The sequence below is a fragment of the Lissotriton helveticus genome, chromosome 11, assembly GCF_964261635.1.
Source record: "Lissotriton helveticus chromosome 11, aLisHel1.1, whole genome shotgun sequence".
NCBI classification, from domain to species: domain Eukaryota; kingdom Metazoa; phylum Chordata; class Amphibia; order Caudata; family Salamandridae; genus Lissotriton; species Lissotriton helveticus.
In genome coordinates, this window is record NC_136072.1 from 724,677,275 (window position 1) to 724,700,569 (window position 23,295).

The window sequence follows — 23,295 nt, forward strand, 5'->3', positions numbered from 1 at the left end:
CACCCTCCTCTGCAGAGCAGGTCGCCCACTGAGAAAGTCAAGGTAGTATGGAACACATGGGAAAGATTCATCTTGGACCGCTATGGGGCTTGCTTAAGCATCATTCAGGGGCTTTGATGGCCAGGAAGTCAGTAGTGAGGCAGAATCGCATCGCTGTTATTCAAACCCTGTAGAGAGGTCCCTTTTGGGATTCCAGTGCACAAAATAAGTCATTGCCTCTTCTGAGGTTGTCCTTGGTGGACCCTTTGAAGGATTTTCTGTCTTCTAAGATGGTGTTGGTCAAGGTAGCTGAACTCCTATAATTGACTTTTCCATTTGCAGCAATTAAGACACACATTTTGACTGAAATCATCCAGTCTGGTTCCTTCATCCTAGATCCTCTGTTGTCCTTTAATGAGCCACTGTTCGAATCTATCATGTCTGCTTGGGTTGGGCAAACTCCTGCCCTGGCTGCGCACTGTAAAGTTGTTCGTCTTCCTCTTCTGACTCCAGGCAACTCATCATTTCTCTCCTCCTGGGGAGCTAGGACCCTAGGCCCCAGGTATTAATGGAGTTGATGCAGGTTTCTTCCCTTTTCAGGTCCACATGAATGTACACTTTTTTAAGTAGGTATGGGTGGCTTTCAACCTTTAGACAAAGTCTTAAGTTAATTCTTAAAACTGTGACAGGTCTATGGACCCATCTACAGGCTTTCTAGGCATGCTTAGTTGCTCTCCATGGACCTTCCTGGAGGCAAATGTGTTGAATGCAGAATTTATGGTTGTCTTCTCTTTGGTGAACAGTCTTCCTTGACCTTAAGTAATGTAACACCGAGACACACCAGTGCTAGAGCTTGGAATATACTATGACCTTGTCTGTTAGATTACAAATGAGGTTCAGAAGCTTTCCGGGGATCTGGCCTTATTAGCATTACCAGCACTACTGGCTACAGTGAGCATGGCGCCTTCAAGGGGTTTCAAGACCAGTAACAACCATTTTCTTCTTCATCCCTGACTTCTCCTATCAGGCCATTTTGAAACCTCCTCTCAGAGGATAGACGCTCAAGCAGGAGACGACTCCCTTTTATGATAGTGTCAGTATGGGCCATAGGAGCCTTTGCTCTCTATGTGGGGGTTTGCCCCCCACCTTCGAGGTCAATTTGTCGAACTACCTGTCCATTTGCCCATGCTTCAAGTTGTCAGGCAAAGGGGTGTAGCTATGAGTCGCTACTTTGCAGTGGGTCCCTTTTTCTATACTCGGGGTGTCACTTAGTTTCTGGTACAGGTATTGCCTGATTGTTGGGATTGTTTGATATTTGATCCCGACTACTCCTGGCTGAGGAGCAACTCTTGTGCTATGTTCTAAGTTTGATTTACAGTTCCACCGCCTGGCATAGTAGCCACAATTCAGAGGCGTTGGAGGTTGGGTGGCTTGTGCTGTGGGCACTTTAACAGCTTGTGGTAGTCTCTCTGTTAGGGACGGCTGTTCTGACATCAGGGTATTTTCAGGTTGCATAATTCTTTTAATTTTTTTTAACTGTATGGTATATGAAACTGCACAATGAAACACCTCAGTGATGTGGTGAGCACTTATCAGATCCTTATGGTAGGTGTTTTTGGGATGCCTGGCTCACTTTGCTGGAGCATGACCAGTTCTTTCACACTCAGCTGAATTGTCCCTAGCTGTAGCAATAATGAGGGTTTTGTTCTGTTCCGTGTCGTGCATTGTGTGTACGCTGGGCTGGTTGCCTACATGGATCCATATGGCGTGGCTGTTTGAGTTTCTACTCTGACCCTCCACCTTGGGGTTTATTGATTTGGAATTGAAGCTTGAAGTAAGAAATTTGTAGGTAGAAATGTCCATCAAAAGAATAAGGTATCTTTGGTAACAGTGTTTCTGGTGGATACTCTAAGTACCTGCCGACCCACCTGCCTCCCTATTCTGTGGAGTGCTGTGTATGAGTAATAATGTTCCAAGTTAGTTTTCTCTACCCTTCATTGCTGTCACTTTCATCAGTCTCATCGACACCTCTATTGGCATAGAAAAAATGACAGAAACCAGCATCATGGCCCTGGGTGGCACTATACATGGCTCTGTGAAGTCATAGCTGGGGAGGTACCAGTGTTGTGTTGGAGGCATGATGCCGCTTACTGGCAAAGAACAGCTCTTTAAGCTTTTCTGGATTCAGCCTGGCATTTCAGGCGATTAATGTGGTGAGGGTTCTGCAGTTAGATAGAGTATCCACTAGAAACATTGTTACCGAAGGCAAGCAATGTTTTATTTTACTCTGCAATATTAAAGTCTTCGAGACCGGTTCAGATGTAATGTTTTAATCTTTGTGGCTTTAGGACACTGCAGGGAGATCACAACGACCAAAGAGCCTTCAACTCATGGATAACAGACTAACTTTGCTACAGAATACCTCGTCTCAACAGTCAAGCTTGCAGAGCCCTCCCCCAATCACGCCAAAAACACTACGAACTAACAGTAAGTCCTGTTGTGCAAAGTGTGATGCTACTGTCATTTTAAGGAGGTTTTTCAAGAGGATTCCATTTTGTTCTATATTATTCAAACACTCATCTCATACTGGTGTCTTAACATTATCGCTTTATGTTTGTTGGTCTTTTAGTCACAAAAGAAGTACATCAGTTGGCAGCATAGTAGCACAATAGTCATAGCTATGTAAGAAAATTAAATGAAATTATACTTTGTAACACGCACTAATACCCAAGGGTGAAAGAAGCTTAAGACTAAGTGGTACAAGAAAAATTCACTTCGCTTTCCAAAACCCTTTGTTCAAGTTTGACCAAGTTCCTTTTCTCTTTGGCTGACTAAGCTAAAAAGTGGATAGTGTGTAGCATGTCAAACCAGTGTCATATTATTTGTCCTGTACTGTGCATACATACTAAAAACGTTTTGTGTGGTTTTCAAAATATTTTTTACAGAGGAAATAATCTGTAAATTAGGCTTTTCCTGCCAACATTTTCTAATAAGTACCATATTCTTTCTGTTAGGTTTTTAATGAGCAAATGTGTCCTCGGTTATTGGAGAAAATCAAAGGCCATTGAGCCTCCACGCCCTTATCTTCAGTATTGAAGAATAGATGTGTTCTCACACTGGGGTTTATCAAACTTCTCTATAAAGTTGCTGAATGCATATGCCATATTAATTTCGAATTATCCGTATTCAAGAAAATAGCTTACAAAAATTAAAAATGAGAACGAAGGTGTGTATCACTTCTCTGGTGATTCCACTCATATCTCAGATAAGCGCTTTCAACTGGGCTATGAACCTTAATTCCAACCTAAACTGTGTTAAAGACACAATAGCTGTTCTGTTGGATGATATTGCCCCATTGAAGAAATGCAATGACTCATTAAGCCACCTGGTTCTCAATAAGACTAAGAGCTCTAAACAAGAGAATTGGGAACACACTTGAGGGTCAGGGAACGGGGTAAGGTGATGAAATATACAAAAAAGATGACAACACAATGTTAGGTTTTTCACACACTAAAAATATTTTCATAGAACTCACCTCCCCGCCAACAGTGTGAGTAGGATATATCACATGGAACAGGAGTACTGCCCAAGATTTCCATACCAGAGAGTTGGGTAGCATACCAGAGAGTTGGGTAGCAGTACAGGATTTTGACATGTAGGATTGCACTCGATATCAGGGATCAAGTGGTCACACATATGCTGGGGTGATAAAGACAGAGTTTAGTGTCAAAGAATTTGTGGTCTGGGAATACACCAAGATCAGAGAACAAACAGATGCCCTTTTGTGTGGTTGCCCTTGGTCTCCTTCTGGTAAAAGGTTGCATTGCCCCCGAGATACAATTTTTAGTCCCAACCAGAACTTTGTGACAAGTATCGCTACCTTCTTTCAACAGAAGGTCCAGGCAGTTTATGATGACCTTAGCACCCTAGCAGCAGTCTCAATTACTGACAACAGTGAGAATACCACTCTGGCTGCCTCCAACTATTCTTGCTTCCCTCCATTGGAGGAGACGCAGGTTGCAGACCTACTTACACAGATGAAATCTGGTCCCCATTAGACCCCTGTCCACCACATGTATTGCATACGATTCCAGAGACTGTAACAGCTGTCCTGACACCCCTGTTAAACAAGGTTATCAACTTAGGTGAATTCCCCAGCAGCTGGAAGAAAGCCTGTATCCGGTCCATTCTTAAGAAGGATACTCTGGATCCTTCTGAACCCAAGCCCTATCGGCCCATATCCTGTCTGCCCTTACCAGCTAAGATTCTGGAGAAAGCCATAAATCAAGAGATAATGAGGTATGTAGACCATAATAAGTTACTAGATCCTTCACAACACGGATTTCGACCCTGTCACTCGACAGAGTCTGCCCTGATCATGGCAACGGAAGACATACGCAGGACAATGGATGAGGGTGGTAGAACGGCCCTGGTTTTATTAGACCTAACAGCGGCGTTCAACACCGTTAACCATTCGGTCCTGTTAAACAGACTAAGAACCTTAGGCTTTACCGGTACTGCTCTGGCCCTTTTAACATCTTTTCTGGATTCCCGAATTCAACAAGTGTACTGGGAAGGTCTTTAATCCGACGAATTCTCCCTCCCGGGAGGGGTTCCCCAGGGCTCAGCACTGTCGCCTACATTGTTTAATTTATATTTTACTCCTTTAGCCGCCTTAATTCAATCTCATGGCCTGCGATTAGTGTCGTATGCCACCGACACAAATTGTAGTGTCAGTATCCCAGTCAATTGCAGCCACAGCAGAACGCTTCAGGAACTGCCTCCTTGGTGTAAAAAGCTGGATGAGCCGTAACTTTCTAAAGTTAAATACGGATAAGACCGAAGTAATTGAGTTCGGCCAGAAACCATCCGTTTGGAGCAACCTCTGGTGGCCTCCTGAGGCGGGCTCCTGCCCCAGTCCAGTAGATAAGGTCAGGAATCCTGATTTTCTGTTAGATAAAGATCTCTCCTGTAAGGCGCAAATCAACCAGGTGACCTCCGCCTGCTTCTACACCATCAAGGTTCTTAGAAAAATCTTACCATACATTCCGTCAACACTAAAAAAGACGGTGGTGAGAGCCCTGGTAATGTCCCGAGTGGACTATTGCAATTCACTCTACCTGGGTGCAGGAGAAAAACAACTGACCAAGCTACAGGCAATTCAAAATGCCGCAGCTAGGGTTCTGTTGAACCTACCAAAGCGTCACCCAACCTCTAAAGTCATATGCGAACTTCATTGGCTCCCAATTAGGCACAGAATACAGTTCAAGGCCCTTTGCCTGGTCCACAAGTCCTTATATGGCAAAGGACCTGACGACAACACCAAACTCCTTCCTCGATATACACCATCACGCACTTTGAGATCAGCCAACCAGGACCTAGTATGTCAGTCAAGAATAAGGAGAGCCCGATGGGGTGGAAAATCTTTTTCCCACCAAGCCTCCAAATTATGGAACGCATAACATGAAGCAGACATGCAGCAAGCCTAGACTGCTACTTGTTTTGTTCTATTTTATGCTGATTTATAATGGAAAGACTTTGAAAGAAATTGTTTTAAAAGAAAAGGCTGACAACAACTGGCAACAAAATGGCAATAGGAGTAAAGGGAAGATTAAAAACATCCATCATAAAACCAGTTGAGGATTTATCCTATCGCCATATACAGGCGAAAATTAAGTACTGGTACAAAGCATTAATTCTGATTGATACATCTGCCAGTGGATTCCTCACCTTGTGAATATCCCCTTGCGTCAGCAACATTCGGAAATTCTTTTTGTAGTTTCGCGACGACGTCACAGAGGCATGACACTGCGCGCGACTCCGCTGGCGTCACCGACTCCATAATAGGCCCACGCCGGCGTGATGACATCAGTTCCCTTTTATCCGCGTCGTCGACGCTAACGGTTTCGAGGGATCCTCTGTAGCTGTTAGTATCTTTGTTACTGGTTGTTTCTTTTCGGTGTCCTCTTGCTTCTTTGTGTCGAGATGTCCACGAAGAAGACTGGATCCAAGCCCTGCGGAGAGTGCGGCAAGATGATGTCAATTACTGATCCGCACAAGTGCTGCATTTGGTGTTTGAGTTCGGACCATGACGTCGAGGAATGTTCTTCCTGTAAGAAAATTAATCCCAAGTCCCTCCGTGAGAGGGAAGCAAAACTCCTTGTTGCCAAGTTGAAGAGCAGTAAGGACAAGAAGAGGTCGAGGTCACGGACTCGACGTTCGAGGTCGAGGTCTCGCTCGGTCGCATTCGAGATCGTCATCAGTGCATGCTTCGAAGTCGTCGAGGAAGAAGCACAAGAAGAGGCCTCATGAGTCTCTCCATCACTCTGGGAAGGACTCAAGCTCGAGACCGAAGTCGCAGGTGAAGTTGCTTCGCAAAGATGTGGAGATTCCTGCTCCAGAGGTTCAAGTCTCCGAGGGTGAGGCTTCGCCTGTGAATTCACCTGTTCAGTCACCGAAGCCGTTGTCGAATCCTTCTCCGGCTCCGACTCATTCTTCTGATCAGGAGGGTGAGGGAGAAGAAGAAGATGAGGCTCTGTTGCCTGCGGGTTCGTCGACCCTGGTGCACCAGCCTGAGGTGGAGGTCGACGTCGAGAAGACTCCGCTCCCTCGAGAGCAACCTTTGGGCTCTTATCCAGCTTTTCCTTCTCCAGGTCAGGACCCTACTCAGTTCCTGAATGCTATGTATGGAGTTTATTCAAGGGCTATGTACCCCTCTGGTGCACCAGTTGGTCCTATGGTACCGTGATGCAGAAATGGAAGAGGGTGAGCTGCAGGATTCAGAGGATCCTTTCGATGATCTGAGAGAGGCTAGGGGTCTTGAGCTGTCTCCTGATTGGGATTTGGCCTCTGTTTCTGACACCCCTTCTAAGGATGTGACACCTTATCGCGTGGTTATAAGGAAGGCTGCAGATTTGTTGAATATTACACTTCTTACTGCAGAGTATAAAGCTAATATACTGACAGAGGTCCTTCATTCACCTACCTCTGTGGTCGAGCCTATGCTCCCTTTCAATGATGCTTTGGCGGACCCTATATCTGAGGTTTGGAAAAGACAGCTTACAGCCCCTGCTGTTTCGAGGGCAGTTGCAAGAAAGTACAGGGTGGCGCCTGGTGACCCGGACTTTTTATCCACGCACCCCTTACCAGAGAGCTTGGTTGTGCAGACAGCCTGCTCGAAAAAATCTGCAGGCGCTTTTCCACAGGTTCCTGGGGATAAAGAATCAAAGAAGCAGGACCAGGCTGCAAAAAAAGTATTTTCCTCGGCAAGCATGGCGCTTAAATCGACTAATGCTACTTGGCTTATGGGACGCTATATCCATGCATTGATCGATTCAGTCAAACAGATGGTTTCAAAGCTTCCTGAGGAGGATAGGAAGGATTTTCAAGAGGTGATTACTGACACTCTGGCTGCTGCTAGACAGGTCATTGAGAGTGATCTGGACACTGCTGACTCGGTAGCAAGAGTGATGGGTTCTTCAGGGCCACAAGAAGAGCGGCATGGCTTAAATCCTCTGAATTCTCTGCGGATGTACAAGCTGCCTTGATGGATTTGCCCTTAGATGGGTCAGGATTGTTTGGAAAGAAGGCTGATGCTGCTTTAGAAAGGTTCAAGGAAAGCAGAGCGACAGCGAGATCTTTCGGCCTACAGTCCAGAGGTACTGCGGGAAAAAGGTTCAGAGGTTTTGCCAGGTCTTCCTTTCGGACCTACAGGAAGCCACAACAGCAGCAGCAGCAGCAAAATACGCTGTACAAGTCGTACAGAGGCAGGCAAAGAGCTCGTCCTAGAGGTCGTCAGGCCTCCTCCTCCTCCACCTCTTCCCAACCCCCTGCCACCACAGCAAAGCAGCCCTTGATCCGCCATTCCGGATCATGTGGGCCCAGTGGGGGCCGGCTTACCCATTTTCTACGAGATTGGGAATTGATAACATCGGATCTTTGGGTTCTCAATCTCGTGGAGAATGGGTATGCTCTTCCTTTTTGGGAATTTCCCCCCAATTACCCTCCTTACCAAGGTTTTTGTGCGAAGGACCACCTGCTGCTCTTGCAGGAAGAAGTCCTGGCTCTGTTCAGAAAGGGTGCGATAGAGGTGGTTCCAGAGCAGGAGAGGGGTCAGGGGTGCTACTCTAGGTATTTCCTGATCCCCAAAAAGGATGGCAGACTTCGTCCAATCCTGGATCTCAGGATCTTGAACCTTTACCTGAAGCAGGAGAAGTTCAAGATGCTCACCCTTGTGCAGGTTCTTCAAGCGCTGCTGGAAGAAGACTGGATGGTGTCGATCGACTTGCAGGATGCGTATTTCCACATCCCCATTCTGAAGTCGCACAGGAAGTATCTCCGTTTTACGGTGGGTTCGCAGCACTACCAGTTTGCGGTCCTTCCGTTTGGTCTTACTACTGCGCCTCGAGTCTTCACCAAGGTGATGGCAGTGGTGGCTGCACATCTCAGAAGGTCAGGGGTTCTGGTATTCCCTTATCTGGACGATTGGCTGATCAAACCAGAATCTCCGGAGAAAGTGCTCCATCATCTGCAAGTCACAACTCAGTTGTTGTACAGGTTGGGTTTTTCAATAAATGTACCCAAATCTCACCTGGTGCCGTCCCAGTGCGACCTGTTCATAGGTGCAGTACTGGATACAACTGTATGTCGGGTATTCCCTCCACCTCAAAGGATTCGCGACATACAGGAAATGATTCCTTTATTTCACAATCGAGCGGTCGTTCCAGTCCTGAAGGTCCTTAGTCTGCTCGGTCTGATGGCTTCCTGCATTCTGTTTGTCAACCACGCACACTGGCATATGAGGGCACTCCAGTGGTGCCTCCGCAGGCAGTGGTATCAACACAATGGAGATCTCAGGGAGTCCATCAGGATCTCCAGAGAAACTGCAATGGATCTGTTTTGGTGGAGTGTGGAGGGCAATCTGTCTCAATGAAAGCCTTTCCAACTTCCTCAAGCGGTGGCCAAAGTGATAACTGATGCGTCCTCTCTAGGGTGGGGTGCTCATCTGGGGGATCTGGAGATCAAGGGTCTTTGGTCTCCAGAGGAAAGGTTGCTTCACATCAACCTTCTGGAATTGCGGGCAATACGTTTGGCGCTCAAGGCCTTCCTCCCTTCCCTTCGCGGGCGGTCGGTTCAGGTCCTGACGGACAACACCACCGCAATGTTGTATGTAAACAAGCAGGGAGAAGTAGGGTCGCAGTGTCTCTGCAGAGAGACTCTGCGTCTCTGGTCCTGGATTCAGGATCATCAGATTTGTCTGATGGCAAATCATCTGGCCAGAGTTCTGAACGTGCGTGCAGACCGTCTCAGTCGGCAGTTCTCAACCGACCACGAGTGGAGGCTTCATCCAGAGGTAGTTCGTCACGTCTTTCGGACGTGAGGGACTCCTCAGGTGGACCTGTTCACCACTCGCGAGAATGCTCACTGCCCGTCATTCTGCAGTCTCCAGTTTCCGATGCAGGGAGCCTTGGGGGACGCTTTTCAGTTGAGTTGGGGCTCGCAACTCCTTTCCTCGTTTCCTCCCATACCCTTGATTCCTCGGGTTCTGTGGAAGATTCGCCAAAACCGGGCCCAAGTTATATTGATCGCCCCGGATTGGCCAAAAAGGGTGTGGTACCCAGATCTTCTCCACCTCTCCGCGTGCCCCTCGCTCCGTCTCCCTTTCAGGGCAGATCTCTTCTCTCAGATGGAGGGGCAGGCTTTACACCCCCACCTCCAGACCTTACACCTTCATGCCTGGAGATTGAACGGGGCAACCTGAATCCTTTTCTCTCCCACATGATGTGGTGGATGTCATTCTATCGGCCAGGCGTGACTCCACCAAGTCAATCTATTAATACAGATGGTCTAAATTTTTGACTAGTTGTGGGGAGAAGTCCATTGACCCTTTGAGGGCTCGTTTGTCAGATATACTTCTATTTGCTCTTTCTTTAGAGCAGCAAGGGTTTGCTGTGGCTACAGTGAAAGGTTCTCTTTCGGCTTTGTCGGCATTTCTCTGCCTGCCGGATCAGCCGTCCTTATTTAAATCTCCTATTGTTTTAAGATTTCTGAAGGGCCTTACAAATACATTTCCTCCTACTCCTTTTATTGTGCCTCAATGGGACTTGAATCTGGTGCTTACTTTTCTAATGGGTTCCCCTTTTCAACCTTAACATACTTGTCCCTTGAGGTTGTTGTCCTTTAAGATGGTTTTCCTAGTTGCAATTCCCTCGGCAAGGAGGGTGAGTGAGCTTCAAGCTCTAAGTTCAAAGCCCCCATTCTTGACCATTCATGCTGAACGAATGGTTCCTAGGATCAGGGCTGCTTTTCTGCCTAAGGTGGTTACTCCTTTCCATCTAGGACAGTCTATTACCCTTCCTACCTTCTATCCTCCCCCCTCACCCTTCCAAGGAGGAGGAGCGGCTTCAACGTCTGGCCCCTAAGAGGGCGGTGAGCTTTTATCTTGATAGGACAAAAGACAATCGAGTTGATGACCAGCTGTTTGTTGGATTTGCTGGCTGCAGAAAAGGAAGAGCTGTGCACAAGCGCACACATTCGAGATGAATATTACTATGCATCAAGATCTGCTAGGCCCTGTATGGTAAGGAACCTCCAGAGGCTATAAGAACCCACTCTACTAGAGCAAAGTCTTCAACATCTGCTTTGTCTAGGCGTGTACCTGTTGAGGACATTTGTAAAGCGGCAACTTGGACCTCCCTCCACACTTTCGCGAAGCATTACTGCTTGGATACCGAAGTGAGGAGGGAAGGCCACTATGCGCGTTCTGTCCTCCAGGATTTTCTGGTATAGGAGAGTGGACACCCTCCTCCGGGAGTGGGGACTGTTGTGGGAATCTATTCACAAGGTGAGGAATCCACTGGCAGTTGTATCCATCAGAAGAACAAGTTACTTACCTTCGGTAACACTTTTTCTGGTGGATACAGTATCTGCCTGTGGATTCCTCACTGACCCACCCACCGCCCCGTTGTCCACTCTTCTATACCTGAGTAACTGTGATGTTAATATGTTCTTATTGTTGAAGGAAAAGTTTTATTTTAATTGCTTTTCTGCTTGGTTTCACACTATGTGTGTTATCTTTACATTTGTGTACTGTGTATACTGTGTATATATCTACTGATGTCGGTCCGTCCGTGTGCCTCGAAGGCACGGAAAAAAGGGCGGAACTGATGTCATCGCGTGGGCCTATTATGGAGTCTGTGAAGTCAGCGGAGTCGCGCGCGGTGTCGGGCCTCTGTGATGTCGTCCACGTCCGCGCGACGCTACAATTTTTTTTTCCGAATGTTGCTGACGCAAGGGGATATTCACAAGGTGAGGAATCCACAGGCAGGTACTGTATCCACCAGAAAAAGCGTTACCGAAGGTAAGTAACTTGTTCTTCTGGAATTAAGCAGCCTAAATATTTATTCCAATCAGTCTCTTGCTTTCTCATTCATCCTGTCCTTATAGTAACAACAAAAGCGTCTCAAATACTGCATGCTTATAATGACAAACAATTCATTGAAAATCTCTTATAAAGTCAGGCCTGTCATTGACAAGTAAGCTACATTGTGCTCCGTAAATCATAGGCGCTGGACGTAGGCGTGCGGGTTTGACGCAGGCCCGAGAAAATAATCATGCTGGAGTTCAGAAGGTGAATGAACATTAAAGATGACTTTAATTGGTGTACCTTGTCACGTGCTGTATCTTTAATGGCAGTGCTTATTCCTTTAAAAGGGAGGTTGGTGTTTAATTTTCTTTCTCAGACTGCAAAGTTAGAGGACTTTGTAAAGTGAACTATGCCACAGTCTCGCTGGGTGCATGCAGTGAGTGTGAAAGGAAAGGCGGTAAGATGTGACTTTTTTGCTAACATAAAATGTAAATACGTATAAAGGAGATGCACTAATATTTCGGAATATATCAACAGTTAGAAAAGCCTACATGAAGCACTTCTTTTGTAATTATGAAGTGTGATGGAAACAAAGGTTTTAATAGATCAAAACAAATCAATACACTTGGTGATGCACAAATGAAATATTCACTGAAACCCGATTTCCACACATTGTTTGTGCATTATCAGTAATCTGTATGCCTGTGCATATTTAGTGGCCATTTTAATGGAGTATGTGCTGGCTGTAAATGACCGTGCGCTACCACACTACGCTTTAGAAGTCTGTTCATGACAGTGTGCTCCAAAATGCACCACCAGCTATATACTATCCCCTTACCACTCTCCTGCTGAATGCATTTGCTGCGCGTGTTCTTTGTGTGACACTTGATTTTTTCCCAATACCTTCAATGATGTAACGTTCATGGCAACCCCCATTCTGAAAATTGTTCCTGCACCACTGAAGCAAGTTCTCTGCTGTCCCTTCTTTCATTTTCAAAAGTTTGCTTTTCGTGTTTCGGAGGCTTTGCTAGAAAAGATAAAAACCCTCAAATCACAGAAAGGACTGAGTAACCAGTTGGGTTTTGCATAATTTCCCACAGGCTGTTTTTTCCAGGGTGTGCAAAGAACTTAATATGTGCTTCATTGGAACTTGACACCAATGTTTCATATTTCTTATCATCTCCTAAATGAATGAATAAATGTCGAACATTTTTAAACTCCTCCCTATCTGAGGAGAACATAAATAGACATAATGGAAGGCACATAGGTTTGTGACAACGACTCACAATGATTCCTGGTAAGAAATATGTGCATTGCAATTTTGCCACTTTTCCTCCCTAGTCCTTTCACGATAAGGACATAGAAAGTGGCAAATCCAGCTTTGATCCTGAAGAACACAAAGGCTTATGTGATGCTGCACACTTACCATAATAATGTATCAAATTGGTGCAGAATTGCAGGATGACTGACCCAAATATGGCATCAATAGCTTTAACTTGTAGGATGGAGCAACGGTGACGTGGCTGCATGGCATGCCCATGCGCACTATCGTCCAAAGGAGAAGTCACCTATCTCGTGACTACAAAGACTTCTTCCAAGACGACAACAACATGCAATCATCCGAGCCCAACACCAGGTGGTGATCTAATGCTAAGTGTACAAGTCTGCAGCTCTACATGCCAAGAACAGATGCCTACTGCTAAGTAGCATTTTCCTTTCTGCAACTGCTTTGTTGGCCTTTCACCTTCAGGTAAATGAGAATAAAATAAAACGCACACACCCTAAATCAATCAAAAATAAATGCAAGTTTTGCAGCGTGAATTTTTCTGGATTCACTATGCTGTGCATTATTCCACCATCTAGTGGTTGGGTCCAGAATTGTAGTATTTTTTCTCTTTTTTTTTTTCCGTGGCCCAGGTGGGCGTCAACATCCCACCATTTGGTGTCCTTGTGACGTTGGCGCGCTTCCTGCGGAAGCTCCCACCTTTGGTAGCCATCATCAGATTATTTTTTCCGCCGTTGGGTCTGGATCGTTGTAGAGGATTTGCAGAGTTTTGGAAGAGGAATTCAAGCAAAATTGAAGATAATCGATGAAGAATCAAGTTTTCAACTACACCGGACTACAGGTCAGGTTCCCGGAGAGACGAGGGAGAAGCCTTATGGTCAAAACCTCGACGTTCGACGGAGAATGCGCTCGCAGGGGGCTCCCTGAGCACAGGTATGGACAAAATGCCGTTCAAGTTTTGCACCAATTGCCACAACAAGTATGCACAGAAGGACCAGAATCCAGTGTGCAACCTCTGCTTGCTGCTCGACCACAGACGCGAAGACTGCAACGCCTGCTCGGCATTTACACCTAAGACCCTCAGAGTAGGGAAGAGACTGAGAAGGGCAAACCACAAGGGGCAGGGGCCACCTCCATCGCTACGAGACCTGGGCCTCTCCAGTGGCGAAGAGGACAACATCGCCGAAGGACCTAAGGACTGCGCGGTCGTCGAGGTGCCTAAGAAAACGTCGAAAGAGGTAAGGGAGTCGCTGACCCCTAAACACCCAAGCGACACTCGTAAGGGTGAAGCAAAATCCTCGAAAGGAGCTCTGGCGTCGAAACATTCGACGAAAGCAATAGCCTCCGGAGACAGTCAGCCGAGCGGATCCTTCGAAAAGGACTCCCAATCGGCAAAAAACCTCAAAGACGTCGAAGGTTGCCCTTGAGAAGGACACCTCAGCGCCGAGAAAAGAGGGATCGACTTTGACGTTGACTTCCTCAAAGAGAAGCACTCCAACTCTCAACGCCGAACATGCCGCCGAGATGGAGAGGAAGAAGAGGAGGCTCAAGGCCAAAATGGCGAGAATCCTACAGTGGAAGAAGGACTTCGACGAGAAGATGAGCCAATATACCATCCCGCCAAAACCTGCGGTCGAGGTCGAAAGGTACGACAAAGACGCAGAACCACCGAAAACACCCGAACCAGTCGAGGAACTGGGAGAAGAGGACTACTATTTTGAGGGAGATGGCGACGAAGATCTCCAATCTTACCGGGAATCGACGTTCTCGGAGGCACAAGACGTGGATTGGCAAGATCTCAACGCCGAATCGCTGGAGGAGGGCATAGACATTTATTTATTTATTTATTATTTATTATTGCTATTTATTAAGCGCGAACGAATACCCGTAGGCGTCTCGGCGCTAAACTAACTACGTAAATCTCCAGAAGGTGTCGCTATGAAATTATTGGTTAAAGAGCCAAGTCTTTAACTGTTTGCGAAAAAGCAAGAGTGAAGGACTTGTCCTGATTGACTGTGGCAATGTGTTCCATAGCTTAGGAGCAGAAACCAGAAAACGACGATCACCCCAGGAAACTGTTTTTGTGCACGGCACCACTAGTTAATTCAAAGTGGTGGAACGGAGTTGTCTGGAGGGAGTATAGGGAATCAGTTGGTCCTTGAGAAACTGCGGACCTTGGTTTTGAAGTGCTTTATAGACTATACATAAAGTCTTGAACTTGATTCGATTACGGATCGGCAGCCAGTGATAGTTCCTTATTATATCTGAAATGGTTTTGAATTTAGGTGTTCTAGAAAGGAGTCTGGCGGCCGCATTCTGTATGGTTTGCATTTTATTGGTCACACAGATCTGGGCATTTACAAATAGACCATTACAGTAATCCAGGGAAGATAGCACTAGGGAGCTTACTAGAGTTTTTCCAGCTGTGTCAGGTAAAAAAGGAATAATTTTTCTTACTAGTTTAAGTTTATGACAAGCTGTGGCCGCTGTTTTATTGGCATGGGCCATAAAATTGAGGCCTTCATCAAAAGTCACTCCCAGGTTCCTCACCCTGGAAACCGGCTTAGGAGGAGCTCCGAAGGATGAGGGCTACCAAGCTGAGGACCAGCCTGGCGAGAGAGGTCCAAAAATGACCACCTCCGTCACCCTTCGAGGCCTTTGCCGCCAGACGACATAAGATACTTCTCCCACCTCGCTGCCAAGATCTAGACATCCTCCCCACCAACTTACGGCAGACCCAAGACCTACTGCCTTCAGAAGACTCCTCAAGACCTGGCTATTTGATCAGTAGCAGCAACCTCCCCCCAGCACCTTGAGACCCTCACGGGTATGTAGCGAGCTTAACAAATGTCCTGATTGATTGATTGATAGGGATCTACAACATGGTTGTGCAGAAGGCTGCACAGACTTATGGAGTGAAAATGGAGGAGGAGAAGCCCAAGGCATGTTTCCTCCTAGAAACTCTACTGCCTCAACAGACCGGAAGCCAATTCCTGCCCATGCACCCCAGTGTGCTGGACCAGGGAAGAGAGGCCATTTAAGGAGCCAGCTGTATGCAAAGCTGTGACACCTAGAACAGAGAAAAAATACAAGCATTCCTCAAAGGACCCTGCATACATCCAGGGGTCAGTGCCAGCCGACTCCATAATTTCCGCAACTGCTAGGAAGAGGGCCAATGTTCCCACAAATACGGACCACCTCCAGACAAGGAGAGTAGAAGGATGGACCTCACAGGGAGAAAGGTGGAGAGAAATGCGGCAATACACTGGCGCATTACAAATTCCAGTGCCCTGCTCAACAGGCACACATACCAACACTGGGATGAAGTGGGAGAGCTCCTAAAGCACCTACCAGATCAGTACCAACAAAGGGCTGCTCACCTGGTAGAGGAAGGAAAGAACTTGTCGAACGCATGCCTAAAATCGGCGCTGGATGCTTCAGAAACATCTAGCAGGCTAATGATGATAGGGGTGACTGAGAGAAGACAAGCATGGCTGAGAATTTCTGGATTCAAGCTGGAGGTACAAGGCAACATCTTAAATACACCCTTCAATGGAGATCAACTGTTCGGCACACCAGTGGACGACAAGTTGACACAGCTCAAGAAGGACAATGAAACAGCAAAATCCTTGGGAGCGCTGCAGTTCAGGGGGATGAGAAGAGGCACACCCACAAGGAGATCGGGTGGTAGAAGTGGAGGCAACGTGCTGACCACATCGCACCAAACATTCCAGCAAGGCTACCAAGGGAACAGCCAAGGCCAGCAGCAGCAGAACTGGCAGTACCAACCCCAGGGACAGTCCTTTTTAGGGCGCAGAAACGGACAAGGACAGACACGAAGGAGAGGACAACAGCCCTCAACCAAGTGACTCCACCATGCATCAGGCCCGCACTCTAGCAACACCTCAGGGTGGGGGTAAAAACAAAGGGAGAAGATGCAACAAAACGTTCAATGTCAATCAGAACCTCAAACATTCAACACCGGTAGAGGGAAGAATAAGAGACTTCATCCAGGAATGGAGGAAGGTCACGTCGACAAATGGATCCTAAACATCATACAATACGGATACTGTATAGAGTTAGAAAGACCATCTCCAAACAGAAAACCAAGAAGAAAAGCACACTCAGCAAAGGAGCTCTCACTCTTGCAACTAGAGGCACAGGAATTGCTCAGCAAGGAGGCAATAGAAGTGGTGCCGCAAAGCCAAAGGAACAAGGGAGTTTACTCAAGTTACTTCCTTGTACCAAAGGTGGACGAGACACTAAGACCTATCCTAGATCTGAGGTTCCTCAGCAAATTCATAAGGACTCAAAAATTCAAGGTGGCCTCCCTACAAGAGGTAATACCACAAATACAGCAAGGAGACTTCATGGCTACTATAGACTTGAAGGACGCATACCTACACATCCCATCAACCACAAAGACAAACACCTATTAAGGTTTGTGATCAACCAAAGCCACTACCAGTTCACAGTACTGGCAATCAGACTAAAATCCGCACCAAGGGTGTTTACAACATGCCTAGCAGCTGTCGCAGCACACCTTCGAAGGCAGGGGATACATGTATACCCCTATCTCGACGACTGGCTCGTAAAGGCAAGTTCGTACAATCAATGCAAACTACACATCCAGCAGGTAATACTAACACTGACAGAACTGGGTTTCTCGATTCATTGGGAGAAATCGTCAACAGTGCCAGAGCAAGCCAAGATATTCTTAGGGGCAGAGATCGACACCATACAGGCCAAAGTGTTCCCCAGCAGAAAGAGAACTTTGGCGATACTGAAGGAAGCATGTCATTACCGCAAGGAGCAAGTTCTGACCGTGAGGAAGGTGAGCAAGCTGATGGGAATGATGGCGTCTTGCATTCACCTAGCCCAAAATATTCGACTACACATGAGGCCATTCCCGGAATGGATACAGCAGCAATGGTCACAGGCAACCGGGAGTTGGGAGGATCTAGTGGTTGTCACGCACGCAGTGCATCAGGAAATGGCATGATGTAACGAACAAAACATATCACAGGGGAAACCATTCACACAAACCAACTCCAACAGTGACCATCACAATGGACGCCTCCCAGCTGGAGTGGGGTGTGCACATGAACTGACTAAAGGTGATGGGGGCTATGGTCGGTCGCAACAGGATGCGGTCAAGCACATCAACTACCTGGAACTGAAGACAGTGTTCCTAGCTCTGAAAGCTTTTCAGAAGCAGCTGTACGGGAAAAGGGTGTTGATCCAAACAGACAACACCACGACAATGTTCTCCATCAACAATCAGATATAGTCATGGGCCATTCCACTAAGGATAGACATACTGGCCTTACATTGCCCAGGGAAGGACAACGTGGAGGCAGACAGACTCAGCAGGCAGACGTCCGCATCGCACGAATGGGAGATCAACCAACAGGAGTTACAGAAGGTATTCCAGAAGTGGGGAACACCGCAAATAGGCATATTTGCAACACACCAGAATGCAAAATGCCAACACTTCGCATCTAGACAACCAGACCATCGGTCACAAGGGAATGCCCTATGGATAAGTTGGTCAAAGACATTTGCATACACTTTTCTCCCGATCCCACTGATACACAGGGTACTCCACAAATGCATGATCAGCAACATGAATCTAATACTGATAGCACCTCAGTGGGACAGACAGTCATGGTTCTCGCAAGTTGTGAGGATGGCGCAGGCACCAGCGCATAAGTTCCCAAACAGAAGAGACCTGTATCAATGCAGAACGGAAGGGTGCTACACCCAAAGCAAGAGAGCCTCAGCCTGGTGGCTTGGCTCCTGAAGACCTAGAGTTTGCACACCTCAAGCTAACAGCGAGCCCAATGGCAGTGCTCAGGGTGGCAAGAAGGCCTACTACAAGGAAATGCTACGTAGCAAAGTGGAAGAGATTCTCAGAATGGTGCATTAGGGAGAATTTGCAAAGAAAGATCACAAGGGAATCAACAGTGCTAAAATACCTAATACATCTACTGCAAAGCAAACTAAGCTACACATCCCTAAGGGTACACTTAGCAGCGATTGTGGCTTATACTAGATAAGAAACGGGGAAGAGCTTCTTCACCTCCCAAGTCGTAAAGAGATTTCTGGAAGGGGCGAAGAGAATCGCACCCCCAAACAGAATGTCAGCACCAGCATGGAACCTCAACGTAGTACTGACACAATTGATGAAGGCACCATTTGAGCCCATGCACAAGGTTACACTGCACATGCTCACACTATAGACGGCCTTCTTAGTAGCTATCTCATCACTACGGAGAGTAAGTGAGTTGCAGGCGCTAACACTTCAAGAACCATACCTGCAGATACACAATGATAAGATTGTTATGAGAACAGACCCACACTTCATGCCAAAGGTGGTGTCCTGGTTCCACATCAGCCAAACAATCCAAATACCTAGTGTTTGCCAAAAACCAACCACAAGCACAGAGAAAGCGCTGCAAACACTGGACGCCAGAAGGGCAGTGATGCACTACATAGAAAGAACAAAGGAGTGCAGAAAGACAAAGCAGCTCTTTGTTTCCTTCGCAAGCAGTTTCTTGGAATGGCCTGTTACCAAGAATACCATTGCACGATGGATTACACAAACCATACAACTATGCCTCAAACAAGCTGGGCAACAGTTATAAGGAGCAGCTCATGCTCACTCAACGAGGAAGAAGGGAGCAACATTTGCGTTTGTAGCTTACACACCAATTCAATACATTTGCCAAGCTGCAGCATGGTCTTCTGTGCATACGTTCACGAAGCACTACTGTGTGGATATTCAAATGAAGAAGGAAGCGCAAGTGGGACAGAAGGTCTTACAGCACATTTTCAGTATCCAGTGCTCATCTTCCACCCAGCTACCACAATAAGGACAAACTGCTACGAAGTCTATGCACGGCATAGGGAATCCAGAAAGATTCACGCTGCAAAACGTATAGTTTCTTACCTGTCGGTGTAGTTTTGCATCTTGAAGACTTTCTGGATTCACTAGCGAACCCACCCTCCTCCGCCAGGAAGATGAAAAAGGAGGAAGGGGATTAAAAAATGGACAAGGATAAAACAATTAGAGGAAAACCAATAACACAAGAAAATAAAAAAGAATCCAAAGAGGCTACCAAAGTTGGAAGCTTCCGCAGGAAGCGTGCCAACGTCACGAAGGACACCAAATGGTGGGATGTCGACGCCCACCTGGGCCACGAAAAAAAAAAAGAGAAAAAATACTACAATTCCGGACCCAACCACTAGATGGCGGAATAATGCACAGCATAGTGAATCCAGAAAGTCTTCAAGCTGCAAAACTACACTAACAGGTAAGAAACTATACGTTAAAGTAGTTGATGGGAAATGCACTCTTTTACATCATGAATGCTCAGTTGGGTAATGCAATCAGTGCAGATGTGTTTGTGTGTAACCAGACAGTTGCTTACCTGCAACCTACTTGGCACAGTGGGGAAAAGTGAACTGTGTATTTATAATGCTACAAAGTCCCACTCTGTACCTAAAAGCACTATGAATAAACAATCATTATTTTAAAGTTGTGTTACATGGATGTATGACAGAACCATGCATTCCGTTGTAATGAATGCGATTACAATGCGACTGTTACAACGTTGATGACATTACCTTGCATAACCTTCACCACACATTTTTTTTACAACGAATATATGCCTTTACCACACATGCCTATACAACAAACTTAATTGTAACAGTATGTGCATTTTCACGGCTGTGTGGTAATGATTATGCGTGGTAACGGCTGCAGTGTAAGGCTGTTTCCCGTATTATGAGGAAGGCTGCCACAAAATGATTTTGTGTTTAAGATAAGACAAGGGTTTTGAAAATATATATTTTTAGTAATACCCAGTTAGACTATACGTAAAGCAAACTTTTTTTAATACATTTTTATTAGAAGGATGTACTCTAGAGCTCTGCTCCTAACACCCTTATATTACCTCTCAAAAATAATAAATCTCTGTCATCATGACCCCTCAAATGACTCCATTAGTTAAAGACTATACTGTCTCCTAAGCAGCATTTAGTGTTTCTGTTTTAACCAGCTACACACATTTAAATGTATTTCAGGTTGCAGGCACTCAGGGTAGAAGGCTTGTTTCTTCCTTTTCTGTTCACCTATCTGTCACAGCACAGGTGACCCCATAGTCCTTCTCCTCAGCCAGGGGTACCTCAAGTTCGGAACTAATTGTTCATGAACAGTTGTGGGAATTATTATTTTTTTGTACAAAAAGTATTGAAACCGTATTTGTAAAATTCTAAAAGATGGGGATCGTCTTTCCCAATAGATCCCGCGCACTGGAAAGAGTACAGCAGTTAATAATACGTTCCAATATAGTGATGCCATCTTTTCAAGGAAATGTACTTCACGTGAACAATAAATGTTTAAGATGACTATTTGACCATATGGTATCTTGCTGCAGGAACAGGCGTGTCAGCTAAATAGTTGTGGTAGAACATTGAATTCTTCAAAAGGGTGATTTTGCTCTTTTTGACTTGCAGTGCCATCTACTGGTGAAATATTTCGTAAACTTTAGGTCTCTAAAATCACCCTCGTTGACCTGCAGCCAGTGCTTTTACATTGGTGTTATGTTATATTATATTGATTTGTATAGTGCATTAATCACCCAAGAGGGTATCCAGGCGCTTGTCAAGGTTTGTAGTCCATAAGGTGCATTTAGGAAGAGCCAGGTCTTCGGCTTCTTGCAGAACTCAAGAAGTGAGGCGGAGGATCTGATGTGTTGAGAGAGATCGTTCCATGTCTTGGGTGCTATGTAGGAGAATCAGTGACCTCCACTGTTGCAGATGCGGGGAATGGGTGCGAGTGAGAGTACGGGTGAGCGTGGATGTCTGATGGGTTAGATGAAAATGCATGCGGCTGTTCAGTTATTCTGGTCCTATGTTGTGGCTTTGTTTGTGTGTGTGAGAAGTTTGAATTGGCTTTGTTTGTCAATGGGAAGTCAGTGAAGTTTCCTGAGGTCCAGTGTGATGTGGGTGTGGCACGGAAGGTTGAGTATGAGTCTTGCAGTGGTGTTCTGGATGGACTGGAGTATTTGTAGGAGGTCTTTGGAGATTCCGGCGTAGAGAGTGTTGCAGTAGCCCAACTTGCTTGTGATGAGTGGTTGTGTGACGGTACGTCTAGTGTTCTAAGGTAACCATTTGAACGTTTTTCGCAGCATGCATAGGATATGGAAGCAGGTGGTGCACACTGCATTGACTTGAGCCATCAGGTTAAGCTTGTCATCCAGGATGATCCCTAGATTTCTTGTGTGGTCTGTGGATGTCGGTGTTGGTCCTAGCTCCGGCGACCACCAGGTGGTGTCCTTCGTTGGTAAAGACCAGTACTTCCATCTTGTCTGAGTTGAGCTGCAGGCTGTAAGTTCGCATCCAGTCTACTACCATGGTCATGCAGTTGGTGAAGTTGATTCTGACGATGGTTGTTTTATCCATCAGGGAGAGGAAGGGTTGGGTGTCATCTGCGTAGGAGATGACTGTGATGTCTTGTGATCGGATGATGTTGGTGAGCTGTGAGATGTATGTTGAAAAGGGTGGGGTTGAGGGATGATCCCTGTGAGACTCCAAAAATAATGTTATTAGTTTCTGATGAGAAGGGTGGCATCGTAACCCTATGGGTTCTACCTGTGAGGAAAGAACAGAACCATTTGATAACGTAACATGATTGCAGAATGTAGTAAAAGGCTGTGCAACATAGCAATTCCTTACCTTAGAACAATATTTGGCAAGTAGAAAACATTCTTCAGCAGGGTAAGCTGATTCTGAAAGGATCATTGTGATGGGGGATATAAGCTATATAAGACGGAGGCCGCATTGTTACACATAAACAGATATATATCTGTCCTGACTTAAAATGCCATTGTAATTTCAGACTAGTCGTTAGTGCCCTTGTGTCATTATTAAGGGAACCAGCCTAGAGGGGTATAGAAATTGGAAGCACAGATCTGTAGTGTTCTGTTCTTAAATGGCCTGTGAAAAATGCAGAGAATAAGAAATATGGAAATCAGTTGGGGTTATTACATGAAGGTCTAGAATTTTAGTGGTTGGAATAGTGGGTGTGATGCTTCCAGTTGATGCGCAGGTTGGTTGAATTGGCTTGAACAATGCAGCCGTGGTTAGTCTTGATCCATTATAATAATAATCCATATTTGTAAAGCGCGAACCATCACCCGTTAGGGTCTCTAGGCGCTGGGGGCCGTCGGGAAGATTAAGCAAGCTATTGCCCAGAGTCACATGGTGCTGGGCTAATCTGCCGCCGGCCCGGGGATCGAACCGTGATCCCCAGATTCCAGAGTCAGTCGCCGGGGCGCCACACCTCTCCCCTTCCATTGAAGAAAGACTACACACTGCCATTGATTGAACTAGACCTTGTTAATGAAATGAAAAGGGAACTGCTGAAGGTTCGTTAAAGTAGCAGGCAGGGGGCTCAGATTGTATAGACACTCTTGCTGCTGCACCAGGCATAGATTGAAACATGAAAGCCTTTAACCATCAGTTTGGAGAATAAAGAAGTTTACGGGGCTGTCACCGGTCTTTGCAAGTTGAATAATCTGGGTTTTGGTGAATCATGGGAAACTGCTATACAAATACCAATCATTATTCAAAGTTGAGTGCACTTCTCATTTTTGGGCAC

The 23,295-nt window shown here is 46.1% G+C and overlaps 1 protein-coding gene across 1 annotated transcript in view; it reads left to right on the top strand.

Moving 5' to 3' along the window:
• Positions 1-23,295, top strand: part of DOCK5 (dedicator of cytokinesis 5) — an 852,732-nt gene that overhangs the window by 787,753 nt on the left and 41,684 nt on the right. The window contains exon 50 of the mRNA XM_078666602.1: positions 2,328-2,466. Coding sequence (XP_078522728.1) covers positions 2,328-2,466 — 139 coding nt within the window. The remainder of the gene's footprint in view (positions 1-2,327; positions 2,467-23,295) is intronic.